Below are 14687 nucleotides of genomic sequence, written 5' to 3' on the forward strand. Positions count from 1 at the left end.
CTCCTCCTCCCTGGCCATCAGCTTTGGGGGAAACCCTCTGCACTGTAACTGTGAACTGTTATGGCTTCGACGTATGACACGAGAGGATGATTTGGAGACGTGTGCCTCACCGGATCAACTGATGGACAAATATTTCTGGTCCATCCAGGAAGAAGAGTTCATTTGCGATCCTCCTCTGATTACGCGGCATTTTTCCAGCAAGCCATTTATTATGGAGGGTCAAGCAGTGAGCCTGAAATGTAAGGCTGTGGGTGACCCTGACCCTTCAATCCACTGGATTGGCCCAGATGGCAAACTAATTCATAACACCACTAGGGCAGTGGCCTTTGACAATGGCACCTTGGACATTCTGATAACCACCCTGAAGGACAATGGAGTCTTCACGTGCATTGCCTCTAATGCAGCTGGTGAAGCCACTGCACCTGTGGAAGTTACCATTGTGCCCCTCCCGCTGCTGGTCAATAACACAGGCAACATCAGGGGGCCTGACCCAGGTTCGTCTGATATCACCACATCCACAAAGTCTGGAGCGAATGACACTAAGAACCACTTGGACAAGAAGATTGTGGCAGCAGATCTGACCACCACATCTGTAGTCATCCACTGGCCATCCGAGAGGCACATCCCTGGAATTCGCATGTACCAGATACAATACAACAGCTCCTTGGATGATTCACTGGTTTACAGGTATGTTCTGGTGACACTGCAGGTAGAATAATCTCTACCTTTGCATGGTAGTATTCCTCTGCTGTGACCCCCAATGGTAATTGCACCTTTTTCATTCATTGAAATAGCTGACCTGGAAAAGCCATCAGGGCCACTGATTGCATCATTTTGGGACACAGTAATGGAATTCAACACTTCAACCATTGGGTATTACTACACATAAGCCAGAGTGTTGCCTGGGATCTCCACTGCTTGAAAGACAGCATTGGGACCCGCTATGGAAATCTCTACACCTGTCACATGGCCTATGAAGTCCACAGTTGAGAATACTGGCATTTTAGGTAAAAATCACCCACTTCAGTACTAACCCAAATCCTGTGCTCTGAATAGGGAACTGCACTGTTTGGGAAGCAAATCTAACAGAAGTGTTTGCATTGTCATGACACACGGTTTGCCCCCTTCACAGTGAATAGGATCTCCACAATTCAGAATACAGTGTTTGAGTTCAAAGTTCTAGACACTGCTTGCACTCGATGCCTCCCAAAGCCCCTAAACATTGTCATTTGAATCGCTGTTGGGATCCAGCCTTACAAATGCTGCACACTCTTGTGGGATTGTGAGTCTCCCTTATATTTATCTGAGTGAACACCACCCTTGTTTAAGTCTCTATACCCGGAGGACCTAGTATCGGAGCTGAATTAATCTCAATATCTGAATGTTTGTATGTCTGAATGATCCTAAGTGCAAAATCACACCTCAGTTCACATGGTATTCAGTCTTGGATGCATTGTGGAAGTTACCTAGTGCAGGGGATATCCAAGTCCAGTTCCATAAATCCCAACTACACCAGGTTTTTAGGATAACCACAGACTATGTAAATAACTTCTATTTAGATTAATTGTATACAAATGCATTTTGTCTGGAAATCCTGAAAACAAGAAGTGGATGTGTCACTTGAAGATGTGAATTGAAGAACCCTGTGCTGCTATCAAACAAGGCTGCAGTAATGTTTTCTGAAATTGACAATATACCTTTAACTGTCAGACTGAGAGAGAAACAACGAACAAGTCTAGGGCCATAATAAGCAGTTACAAGCAGTTGGAAAGTATGCCTCCATCAGGTGGGAAACAGCTACTCCTATGTTGACCCTACAAATATCAAATCTGGCCTTATGCTAAGGGAATACTGAAAGAACAACAATGATGATTGCACAGGGCAGCATACACCTTGATCTCGCCCTGAAGATGGGGTAGAAATTTGATATTAGGAAGCAAGTTGTCAAAGAAGACAGAAAGGATGGACAAGCAGCAGTTATGGGCCTCATTATGAGTTTGCCTGTCCGGAAACAAGGGTGCCGTTAAGCTCACTGGCACCCTTGTTTCAGGATCGGCAAACTCTGAGTCTGCCTGCCGTGGCCACTCTGCCAGACAGGTCCTTCTCTGTCTGGAGCAACAGTCATGGTATTCAGACCAGTCATGGAAGCACCGGCCCCTTTAGCAACAGTAGCGGAGCTTCTGCATCCCCACTCCCATAGAGTCCTATCAGACTCTATGGGAATGGGAATTTACAATTTACCGGCACCTGACATCCCAGACCGCTGGACTCGTAATCAGACGGTGGCACCGGGAAGTCATGCGCTGGTAAAATATTACGGGTCCGGCAGGGTTACCACCAAACCCATATTGAGGCCCATAGAAACCACAAGGGTTTTGTTTAAACATGGAGAGTGACACTAAGAGCTACCTGTTCAGGATCAGCTCACCAAAAAACAACAGCACTTGGAAATACTTTGCATACGTGCAACGCTGGGATCAAATCTGGACTCGGAATCCCCTGAGCAGGTTTGCTTAGGTTAACCAGATCACAGGGCAGGCCTACAGCAACAAGGCAGCTCTAGGTGGATGTCAAGGCTGTCCACAACGAGGGGGCACCGTATTGGCCATATTGTGATGTAGATGGGCCCCAGGATGGCAACTCACCTTAGTTGGCTTTAATTATTAGGCCGGCCTGTCATTTGACGTTCTGTGATTGGTTCTCACTCTCATGGCCCACTGCCCAAGAATCCTGGGCCTACTTCTGTGGCAAATGCCACAGAAAGGCTGCTCTCCAGGTGATAATCTTGCAGCCTGAAAATGAACAGAAACGTTTGAGTAATATCAACATCAGATCCTATGGTTACACTTGTCTTTTTTGCACTTTTAATGGCTTAATGTCTTAGGGCCGCATCATAAGTTTGCCGGTCCGGTAACAATGGTACCGGTAAGCTTGCTGGTACCGTTGTTACCAGACCGGCAAACTACGAGTTCTGCTCGTGGGTGCCGGGCGTACTGGCATCAGCGAGCAGAGCATGTGGATGCACCAGCACCATTCTGAATCGTACCGGTGAATCCAACCTCCCCATTCCCATTAAGCCCCATAGGGCTCAAATGGGAATGGAGAGGATTTCATTCAGGCGCCAGCAAATGGGCAATTACTGGGCCGTATTGACCCGGTAATTACCCATTCGCAGGCACAGGGAAATTGTGCAAGTTTGCCGACAGTCTGCCAGTTTTACCGGCAACGCTACTGCCAAACTTGTAATGCGGCCCACAGAAAGGAATTCCAGAGCAAACATTAATTGATAGCACCCTTTCCAGCTAACTTCACATATGGAAAAAAACTTCTGGCCTCAGAAAAGTTTAATGTCTGAGTTGGAAGGTGGCAATGGGAGCAGAGAAGCATTTTGTAATAAATATCACTGTTTCTATGCAAAAAGGCTATCATAAACTACTAATGTCTCATTGACCTGGAAAAAGTGTTTCTCGCAAAGTGGTGTTTTTCTGATGCTAACACCTCACACTGCAAAATGGTCCTTTGACTCCTCCTTGTCCCTTAAGCCTAGAAACAACATGTTGGACATAAACTGAAGAAAAAAAAGCACATTTTTGGCAAATCATTCTTTTTAAGTGGCAGGCTATTATGCAAGTCTATCCCAAAAGGACAAGCATACTCGTACTCATACTCACCAGCCCTGCCTTTCCCACCTCACCCACTACCATCTTCTCCTGCGGCAGTGTAAAACTCTCCATTGTTGTCAGACTTGTCTCCTCCTCCATCTCCTCTCCCCTCTGGCAGTGGCAAATCCTCCTTCAGCCCTGCCACCTCTTCTCTTCCTAAGATGTTCCCCAGTGACTTTCCCACTCCATGTATCCTCTGCTCTGGTTGTGAGTGTCTGCCGGCTAAAGGGCCCAACACCACAGGAGACACACCATTTTCCTATGTGGCCTCCACCTGGCAATCCATATTCTCGTTCAGGAAGTCAACCTGCAAATCCCTTTTTCCCCTCATCATTTCAAGTCCATTCACATGAAGGACTAATGCACTAGAAACAAGAAAGTCAAGTGCCTTACCAAGGCTAACAAAAGGATTCATAAAGCATTCTCAGACACACAAAAGAAGATGACGAAAATAGGATGGACTCTTTGCTTCACATACAGATGCAAAAGAATACAAAAGGGAACTTATTGAATGTCTCTTTTGCAGTTCAAGGTAAGGAAAACAGATGGAACAAGTCACAAAAGGCCAATGTGACAGTCAAACGAGTTTATAAAAACAAAAGGGAAAAGGAAATGTTTATATATTTTTAAACCTTCTGGGGTGACACAACAAGGGAAAGGACACTTAAACTTTTTTAGTGCAGAAAAAGTAAGGGAAAAAACAAAAGTCGACAACATTGGCCTATGATTGTTATTGTAGGCTATTTTGACTTACATCTGTACAGTTTGTTGGTGCAGGATTTGTACAATATTGTTGAAATGTAAGGTGTTAAAGTAGGGTCTCCCAGCGCTATTCATGTGGCAAGTCACGTTTTAGTCCAAGCCATAAGTAGATGTTAATTGGGCCCTGAAGGTTCCACCTTCATTTCATGTATTGTGGTCTGATCACGTTTTGATAACATGTTCTGCTCTGTTGTGTTAGCAATAAGACTCAGTTAAATCTCATCGAGCTAACTCTAGGGTCATTCTTAAAACGACCTGTATTATTTATACCACCCATGCTTTGGCAGTTGCTGCCTTGTATGCTTCATTAACAGCTAACAGCTAGGCGGGGTCCGTCCTAACAAATCACCCACCGGTTTTCTGTTTCAGGGCAAAAGCAATATTTTATGATATTAAGTCAACTAGCTCCAGCAGAAAAATTGTGAAAATTAATGTTTTTTTGTTCAGTGCTATTTTCTCTGGAATGGATACAAGGGCATTTACAATGATGATGGAGGTAATCTTGTTCCATAGAGGATACATTAGAATTGAGAAATCATGCTCTGTTTTTACAAAGAAGAAATTGTGCAGCAGAAGTGGTATTATTTATCTTTCAGAATCTTGGTGGCAGGGCTTATAATGCTACACAATTTAAGATGTATTCTGTGATGGTTCCATTAAATGTGAATGTCCATCTTATTAATACTTCCAAGACATTTGTAATAATGATAGCTTCTTTCTTCCAGACTACATTCAGCTATAGTTGTGCTGCAAATGCTGCCGAAGAAATAATAAATGAGCCTGTGACAACTGTCCCATTGCCATCCCAAAGTCTTTAGGTGCTTTGCTCTTATGCTTATGAGATGTGATTAAATGGATCAGCACATTGCAATCCTCTTCTTCTCTACTCGATTCATGCTAAGCCCTACATTTAAAAGAACCATGTCGTAGGGTTTTTCCACTGATTTAGCTGTGATTATTAATGGTTTCTTCAAAGATGCTATTACCTTATATTTAGTTATGTATCTTTAAGCCATTTATTCCGGGTAATTTTAGGTCCACCTTTCCTGTACATAGATATATATTTTTTTTTAAACAGGAAAAATAAGTGACTGACAGCTGTCCACTGCAAAAACAAGGTGTTGGTTTCGAGAGTCGTACACAGATTATTAAGCTCACTATCACTTTCACAGAGGAGAAATATCCATAACATATCAGTCCTTGTCCCATCCTCGGGCAGTTCAGCACCGAAATGCCAGGCAATTCTCCTCTGAACAAGAGTACCAACAGCAACCCCAGACACGTGTTTCAGCCTCGTTGGGCCTCATCAGTAGGGTGGAGACAGCTGTCCAGTTGCATAGAAACATGAGGATTTTCTTTGCAGACCGTGCACCTGGGTTTCACGAGTCAGGAGCACAGAAACAGCCATTTTGCTGGTGAGGGAAACATTGCTTGATTTGAAGGACAGGAAGATTGACTGTTCTTATTTTATTGGATTTGTCAACAGTGTTTGAGTCTGTAGACTATGACATGTTGATCCAGTGGCTGGGGCTTTGTATGAGGGTTCAAGTGTCAGCCCTTACCTGGATCCGTGCATTTTTGGAGGTGAGAAGTCAAAATGTGCAGCTGGGCAATTTCATATCAACCAGCTATTAACTGCCCTGTGCTGTGAAAAGGCTTCATACCCCCGCCCCCTATTATTCAATGTTAATATGTTCCTCCTGGCATAGACCTGGATAGATTTGCACTATGGTGGCAAATTATGTAGATGATACTCCTATCCTGGGTAAACTCGACAGTGAGTCAGGGTAGGCTGTGAGATGGGCACATGCCAGGGGGCTGTGCAGAATAAGATGCAGGAGAATTGGCACTGCTTTAATGCTGGCCTTCATATGGCCTACACACCTTGGTTATTCACCCGCTCGTGTGCAATCGGCCAGGAATCAGGGATTAATTTGTGATGACATCATCATTCCTTCTCACTCCTGTAGTTTATCAGCTCTCTAACACTGCGTTTACGTCAGCAGGTGTTGCTCTTTATTCTGTTTGGAGCTTCGGAAGTCACTTGAGCAAGGTGTCATACTGTCTAGAAGGAAATATTGCTTGTCAATCTTCTAAGTAGTTCTAAGAAATCCTCAGAAAAGCAAAACACATTTCAAAACGGTGCTCTTTATATTTGTACCCTTAGGAAATGTGATAATGTCTCCAAAGCGTAACAGCCCCTGGGCTAGACTATTATAAAATGCCAAATACATCACTGAGCGGTGACACCAATTTGGAAAATCGTTAATGTTTTTGCAACAAAATATTTCACTAAACTGTTAGCCTAAATATTCCAACGTACATCTTTTGCCCGAGGACAGCTGCCAGGCCAGAAGAAAACACATTTCAGGAAGAACGCTTGGGTGGTAAATCTTTGCCGACTTTAGGGTGTTGTCTCTGGACCTCCCGTTCCACGGAATTCAGGGAATGTACATCATTATCTTGTTAAAATCGTATTTATAAATTTATCTTTGTTCTTCTAGAGTTTCTTAGACTGCTTGGTTTTCCTTTTGACTTAAGGTGTTGCTCTGTAAATGCATTTCTTCCAGTTATCTATTGTTTGTTGATATAATATTGTTTACTGTATTTTGTAAATTTAATTTATTTTAATGGATTTAAGAAGAACATTGAAATAGCCATTGGTGGTATGTGTTTGCGCACAGTACACAATGTTACTAATACTTACTACTAATAAACACACAAACAAAGGAGCTAACTAGGTACAAAAACACTCAAATATAATGCACTGTTCAGATAGAGAAAGATCAGTAAGCTCTTCCAAAGTCTACCTGGGTGAGCAAGTTGCTCCACCCTGCCCTGAAGTGCATGTTAGAGAATTAGAGGCAGGCATGTGTATACATGATGTTATGTGGGTACTGTATGATTACCTGGGCGTTTTGGTTCTGGGTGTTAGTATATCGTGCCTCAAAAAAGATCTGCATCCTGCTACAGAGGGGTACATAGGTACCAAATGAATGACCTTGTATTGTGTCTGCTGTGGTAATGATGCCAGATCTAGCTCTGTTAGGGGAAAGCTGCTTTGTCCTCTGAGGAGCTGGCAGGCTGGTCCCTTGGAAACTCATCTGCCTTTTAATATTTAAGTCAAAACCTTCATTTGACTGCTTTATGGTATGTTGTAAAGATCCTTTCCACAGACTTCTGCATTATTTGTGGTCACTAGCAAACTAGTCCATGAAAGGATCTACTTTAAGGAAATCCTGGTTTTAATGTACTCCGGTACATTAAAACATTGCTATGATATGATATGATATGATATGGTATTTGTAACGCGCCTATACACAAGTGTTTCAAGGCGCGACGAGGCAGGGAGGGAGGGAAACAAGGGGAAGACAGACAAACGATCCTACTGGGCCAGGTGTCATTCAGATCGTGCAAGTGCAGAGGTAAGGGGAAAAGGAGAAAGTGCAGGGGGAGGAGGTGGGGGGGAAAGTGCAGTACAAGGTAAGTAGCGTAATAAAATAATAAATAATAAATAATAAATAAAAGGGCCAGCTGGTGGCAAGTGCGAGGTAAGTGCAGAGCAAGTGCTGGGAAGGGGGCTGTAGGGATGCAGTGACAGTCCCACAGTGCAGGAGGAGCCAGGGAGGCAGTGCAAGTGGAGAGTGGCTGGGCCCTGGACCGAGGTCACAGAGTGGCCCAGATGCAGGTTTAGTGCAGACTTCAGTGGGGAGTTTAGCAGGTTTAGCAAGGGAGAGGGAGAGAGAAGGCAGAAGCGAAGACGAAGGTTTTGAGGTGCTTCCGGAACCGGAGATGGTTCTCCTCAAGTTTCAGGGAGGCAGGAAGGCTGTTCCAGAGGGAGGCCCCTGCTGCGGAGAGAGATCTACCCCCAGCTCGTTGCTTTGAGAAGCGGCTGACCATGAGGGAGTTGGAGACGGATGAGCGAAGGGCTCGTGAAGGCAGATATTTAGGAAGAGAGAGTTGAAGGTATTTAGGCCCCAGGCCCCAGAAGGCCTTGTGGACAATGCAGAGGGTTTTGAACTTAATCCTCGCAGCCACTGGGAGCCAGTGAAGAGATTTCAGTCCTGGAGAGATACGGTCCCTGGGCTTGAGGCCAAGGACAAGTCTCGCAGTTCTGTTCTGGATAAGTTGCAGAGGGCGGAGAGTGGAGGCAGGCAGATTAAGATAGAGGCTGTTACAGTAGTCCAGCCTTGAGAGAACCAGGGCTCGGGAGACAGTGAGCTTCTGGGGGAAGGAGAGGAAGGGAAGAATACCTCTGAGGAGGTGCAGCTGGTAGTGTGACTTCTTAGAGACGTCAGATATATGAGGAGAGAAGGAGAGTGTGGAGTCGAAGATGACCCCGAGGTTTTTAGCTTTGCAGGTAGGGGCAGGAAGGGGGCCAAGGGAGGCCGGCCAGAGAGCTGCAGGAAAGGAGGGAGTGGGTGTGCCGATGAGTAGAATCTCAGTCTTACTGGCGTTAAGGCAGAGGTCATTGGCGGCACACCATTCCTGGATAGCAGACAGACAGTCGGAGATGAGGGAAGGAGAGGAGGAGGCCGAGGGTAGCCTGAAAATGAGCTGGGTATCGTCCGCATAGCACTGAAAGTGGGGGCAGAGAGCGGCGATGCGGTGGGCAAGGAGTGCCAGATACTGGTTGAAAAGCCAGGGAGAGAGGTTGGATCCCTGGGGGACACCACAGGTGGAGAAAAAGATGTCAGAGAGGAAGGAGCCCATTTGGACCTGGGAGGGTCGACCGGAAAGGAAAGAGGTCAGCCATGCCAGAGCCTGACCAGTGATACCCAGGTTATCACGGAGACGGTTGAGCAGGATGGCATGGTTGACAGTGTCAAAGGCAGAGGAGAGATCGAGCAGAATGAGAACACAGGGAGTGTTGGAATCGAGGTTCAGGAGCAGGTCCTCACGGATGTTCAGGAGAGCAGTTTCCGTGCTTCTGGCCGCTCTGAAGCCGGATTGATGGTCATGAAGATTACCAACATATTCAGCATGGAGGTTAAGCTGGGAGATGGCCAGTTTCTCCAGGAGCTTGCCCAGGAAGGGAGTAATGGAGATTGGGCGATAGTTGGCCGGGCAGGAGGGGTCGGAAGAGGGTTTCTTGAGGAGGGGGTGCACAAGGGAGTGCTTGAGGGGGGATGGGAAGACTCCAGAGGCGAAAGAGTGGTTGCAAAAGTCAGCTAGGGCAGGAGCCAGGGAGTCGATGTGGTCCTTGATGGTTTTGGAGGAACAGGGGTGAACCTGTTTAGACGAGGCTTTCATAGATCGGACTTGTCTGGAAACCTCATCAGCAGAAAAAGGTGGAAAAGCAGAGAAGGAGGGCGGAGGGGTGGCTGCAAGAGAGCAAGAGGAAGAGCCGGGAAGAGAGGGAGGGAGGAGAGAGGAGGAGAGCGAGGACAGGATGTCCTGAGTTTTTGAGATGAAGTGCGAGGCCAGTGCAGTGCAGAGGGCCTGGGAGGGGACAGGAGAGGTAGAGACTGCAGCAGGGTTGGCCAGCTCCTTGCAGATTTTAAAGAGTTCGGCCGAGTTGTTTGATGCCTCAGAGATGCGGGCTTGGATAAGGGCTCTCTTCTTGGTGAGAACGGAGAGCCGGTATTGCCTTTGGAGCAGGCGGCAGGCCAGTTTGTCAGAGGATGAGCATGAAGCACGCCATTTCCTCTCTGCCACCCTGCACTTGCGTTTTAGGGAGACGAGATCCGAGTCATACCAGGAGTTACATTTGGCTTTGGGCTTCAGGCGGATTCTCATGACGGGGGCAAGGATATCGAGAGTATCAGATATAGAGGAATAGAGCATGGAGAGGGCTGTGTCAGGGTGGGAGTCAGCCAAGGGGGGAGAAGGGGGCGAGAAGGTAGCAGCGAAAGCCTCAACTGAGCCTGTCCAGGATAACTGCACATCTGTTTATTCCTTATCAAATGTTGAAAGATATTGGTCTCTACTTTAAAGTGCTTTTGTGCCCTTCAATCTCCTTGTCTTTGCTCTTTGGCTATTGAACAAGTCTTCATGTGCAGAACTTCTTCTCATGTTTCACCATTGGTAGCTGTAGGAGCGGTATGGGTTTCTTCTTAATACGGTCTGATGTTATGTTATGTTAGTTGAGTTTATAACACGCCAAAGCCCGCAGGCATCCAGGCGCTGAAAGATAAAAGTAGAGCGGAAGCAGAACTGGAGTTATTCTAGTTAAACAGGATTGTCTTCAACTGTTTACGGAAGGCAAGATGATCATGCAAATGCAGCCAAGCTCTTCTTCCTTTTAACTTGACGGCTGTGGGGGTACTTCTTCCACCTCATAGGGTCCTTCAAAATGGGGAATACTCCAATTGCGTACAAACTTTTGTACCAGAACTTGGTCCCATCGATAGAGACTGGGTTGATTCAATAAATTCTCTGTACCAATGAGTTGATTGTCTTTGTCACTTCTCTTTGACCCCTCCCTTCGATTCTTGACCTCTTGAGACATGAAAGAAACACTTGCAGTCTGTGTTGTTAGGTAATCATGCATCTTGTCACCTAATGTTTTCTCTACATTATGGACATTAGTTTTTAACATAGTTCAAGGAGCAAGGGGTTTCCCATCCAGCATCCATTCACTAACTCACGAGGAGTTAGATGGTGATCTGAACCAGGCTGATTTCTTAGAGTGTACAAGGCAAGGGGTAGGCAATGTAATCATCTCTTCTTTGAAGTCATTTTTATTTTTGAAATCCCTTCCTTCAGTAATCAATTTAATCTCTCACCGAGGCCATTATCCTGTTGATGATAGCTGAGGAAGGTGTATTCTAAATGCCTGATAGGAGAACTATTTGCTCGAACATTCATTTACAAAATTTGGTCCATTGTCTGACCGCAAAAACTTGCACACAAGCCATCTTTGGAACACCTCACGCACAAGGAATTTGGCAGCGCCTGTGGCATCAGTGTGCCTGCATGGACCTGCCTCGATCCTTCTAGAAAAAAGAGATACCACAGCCTGCATATATCTGTAACCATTGCATGTCAGCATCATATCCACATAATCAATATAAATATATGCTGAAATGGGCCTTTGGGTCTAGGACTTGTTCCCCTCAATGTTCGCAACGTGTGTCCTGCAGCACATGTCTGGCACACAATGCAATTTACACTAAACTTAGACACATGCTCCAACATATTTGGAGTACGCCAATCTTCTGTAATTGTAAAAGCAAGACTCTCTTGAGTCACATGCATGGGGCAGCGAAGCTACACCAGCACTACCCTCAATAATGCTAGAGGCATAACTGGCTTGCCTCTGCTATTCTACCTCCAAATTGCCTCTCTGGGGGATAAAGAACACCCCTGTTCCTTCCATAATATCTCCTCTTCTTGTAAAGCTCGACCTTGTACCTCAATTAACTGACACTAGGCAGCATGTTAAAGCCCTCCTTTACCAACATGCATCATCCTGCTCTTTGCATAACACTTTCTATTTTTAAATTAGAAATGGTGGGGAAATAGGCTGCCTTTTTGGCTTCTCAGTCTGCGGCTTTGTTTTCACTGGAAATATTGTCTGCCCTTTTAGAATGTGCTGTGCATTTTGCGACTGCAAGTGTCATTGGGAGTTCAAATACTTCAATAAGCTTATCCAGTAAGGGTGCATGTTGCACTGCAGTACCGTCTCTGCAGTGGAAGTCCCTCCTTTTCCAGTGTGAAAAACCTGCATGTACAGTAGACGTCACATAGGCAGAGTCAGAGTACACCATCACTTCCTCATCTTCAAATCTCTGAAGTGTGGCGATAAGCACCACTAATTCTGGAGCCTGTGCTTTGCAATGCGAAGGCAATATCACATGTTGTCACTACCTCAAATTCACCCTCTCGGTTAGCTTCACTACCGCTGAACCAGTATGCATTTTTCCAGTTGTTTGGTCAATATTTTAAGAACCATGATATGTTAGGTTATTTATGACGTGCTTAATACCCAGAGGTTTCTAAGCTCAGACTCGGGGCTCGAATCTGTGTTGCTCTTTGTCGTCTTGCTTCCAAGCCGAGCACGTTCCTGCTTAGCTATCCTCCCGAGACATCAATAAAGAGCACTTCCCTCCTCCCAATAGAATTTTCTTTATCTTGGGGAATATTATCATAGTTTTCAGTATATGTTGTGCAATCACGTACATAATCATCCTCCCGTACTGGTTCAGATATGAACATTACTGTGTTCACTGTCTTGCATCTAACAATTGTGGTTGCAGGATTTGAAATAATTACCTTGTATCCTGATGCTCTTTGTGTTGTTAATTTCCTTTTTGGCTTCTCTAAAATTTGCAAAGAATGCATGTTCTATAAATAGTGTTACTGAACACTCCATTGTTATACTTGAAGACTTTTCAATCGTGAATGCAGCAGCAGCTAACAATTGCTCACAGGCATAATGGATTTAGAATACCACTATAGTAAGCCAATGTTTTATGTCAAAGTCCTAATGTCATTTTGTTGTGTAAGCACTGCTATCATGACTTCTCCATATAAATGATAAAATAAATACAATTCTTCATGTAATCTGGAATTCCTAACACAGGGGCTGTGCTGATTGCCTGTTTTAATTCTTGAAATCCTTCAGTCATCTCATTTATCCATATTAGTTTATTCTTGCTTACCTGTGCTTCTTTAAATCCTATTAAAAGAGGTTGAAAATATGTACTGTAATCCAAAACCCAGGCCCCACAATAGTTGCATAGGCCTAGAATGACTGCATATCTCTCATTGTTTTGAGTTCAAAGGTCTTCATAATTGCTTCTTCTCTTTCAAGTGTAACTTTCCTCCCTTCATGAGATATTAACTGTCCTATATACAAGACCTCTTCCTGACAGTATTGTAACTTTTCTTAATCTTAACTGAATTTTCTCTGCATCTTTCTTCTATCTCACTATACACCAAAATTATTTTCCATGAATTGAATTATTACACTTTCGAGCTGAACATTATCTAGGTCCATCTGAAGGACTCTATTAGAAATTGAAGGGGACTCACAGAACCCTTGAGGCAAACAAGTATGTTTCAGACAAATATTTCTATACAAAAAGGAAGTCAAATCGTGTGAGTCTTCATGGAGGGGAAAAGAAAATAATGTGTTTTTTTAAATCTATGACTGTGAAATATCTGGCCTTAGATGGCATGTTATACAATATTGTTGCAGGATTTGGAAATAAAGGAAACTCAGCGTTGACTATTTTGTTTAGGGTGCCAAGGTTCTCTATGAATCTCCATAGATCCGCCCTTAGCATTTTTCACTGGTTACACAGCCGTGTTACATGGAGAATCGGATGGCACCGGTATGCCTTGCTTCATTGAAGCAGGAATTGTCTCAGATATACCTTCATCTGCCTCTCTAGACATGAGGCATTGCTTTGCTCATGGCAAAAGATGTCCTGGTTTAAGCTTAATCTTAACTGCTCCTATTCCTATTAATAGACCCACATCATATGGATTTATGGTTCATAAAATATTCAGTACTTTTTTCTAAATCTTCCTGAAAAAAATGACACTTTCTTTTTACCAGTGCTATTATCTGCGGGATTTCTCTATTCTCTACTTTGATACAATAAGCGAGACGTAAACAAAATACTAATTCATCGTCTGAGTACTCATCCTTAAACAGTTCTTAATCTGTCAACCTGCATCCTTCACTCAGGGCTATCACTGATCTCCATCCTCTTCCCGCATCATCTGTCCCATGAAGAACCACCCTTTCCTCTCTGACCACTGCAGCTTCTAACTCCAAAGGGATAATCTGCCCATTGGGGATTTTTGGTCTAAACATAAATTCATCAGGCATTCTCAATAGTTTGCCTTTCAACCTGGATAACCATGATAATAAAACATTCACGCCATACACAAATAATTCTTTATTTGAGGGAAATCCTTGTAATGCCTTCTAGCATGTGAAGGATGATATGAGCTGTCCCACATGTATATAATGTATCCCTGGAGTAGAACACACTATTCCATCATCCTTAAAAGACATTATTATGTTACGTTTTGTCATTAAGACACACCCTGATATGTTGATTTGCATCTTCCCGGAATGTAACAATGGCATTGACACATACTTTTCTCCTATAGAGACTGGTCATTTTTCTGTGAAAGGTTTTAAACTCATCACCCCAGATAATCCCTGTGCATTCATGGCAATACCTGACACCAGATATTTACCCTCACAGACGCAGCAATGAGTTTCTCCAGAGTCTACAAGAAATGAAAATGTCTTGCCTCCTATCGTCTCCTTGACCCTTGGTTTCTCTTGGGGGTCTGGTT

At 44.3% G+C, this 14687-nt stretch overlaps 1 protein-coding gene across 16 annotated transcripts in view; it reads left to right on the forward strand.

Annotated features, from left to right (window-relative positions):
* LRFN1 (leucine rich repeat and fibronectin type III domain containing 1) overlaps positions 1-14687 on the forward strand; it is a 1263189-nt gene that overhangs the window by 1164285 nt on the left and 84217 nt on the right. For all 16 annotated transcript variants that reach the window (XM_069644265.1, XM_069644262.1, XM_069644261.1 and 13 more), the window contains one exon: positions 1-687. This exon is cut by the window's left edge and continues 709 nt beyond it. In XM_069644265.1, the coding sequence (XP_069500366.1) occupies positions 1-687 (687 nt within the window). The remainder of the gene's footprint in view (positions 688-14687) is intronic.

The sequence above is a fragment of the Ambystoma mexicanum genome, chromosome 2p (genome assembly GCF_040938575.1).
Source record: "Ambystoma mexicanum isolate Mex_15411 chromosome 2p, UKY_AmexF1_1, whole genome shotgun sequence".
Taxonomy (NCBI): Eukaryota; Metazoa; Chordata; class Amphibia; order Caudata; family Ambystomatidae; genus Ambystoma; species Ambystoma mexicanum.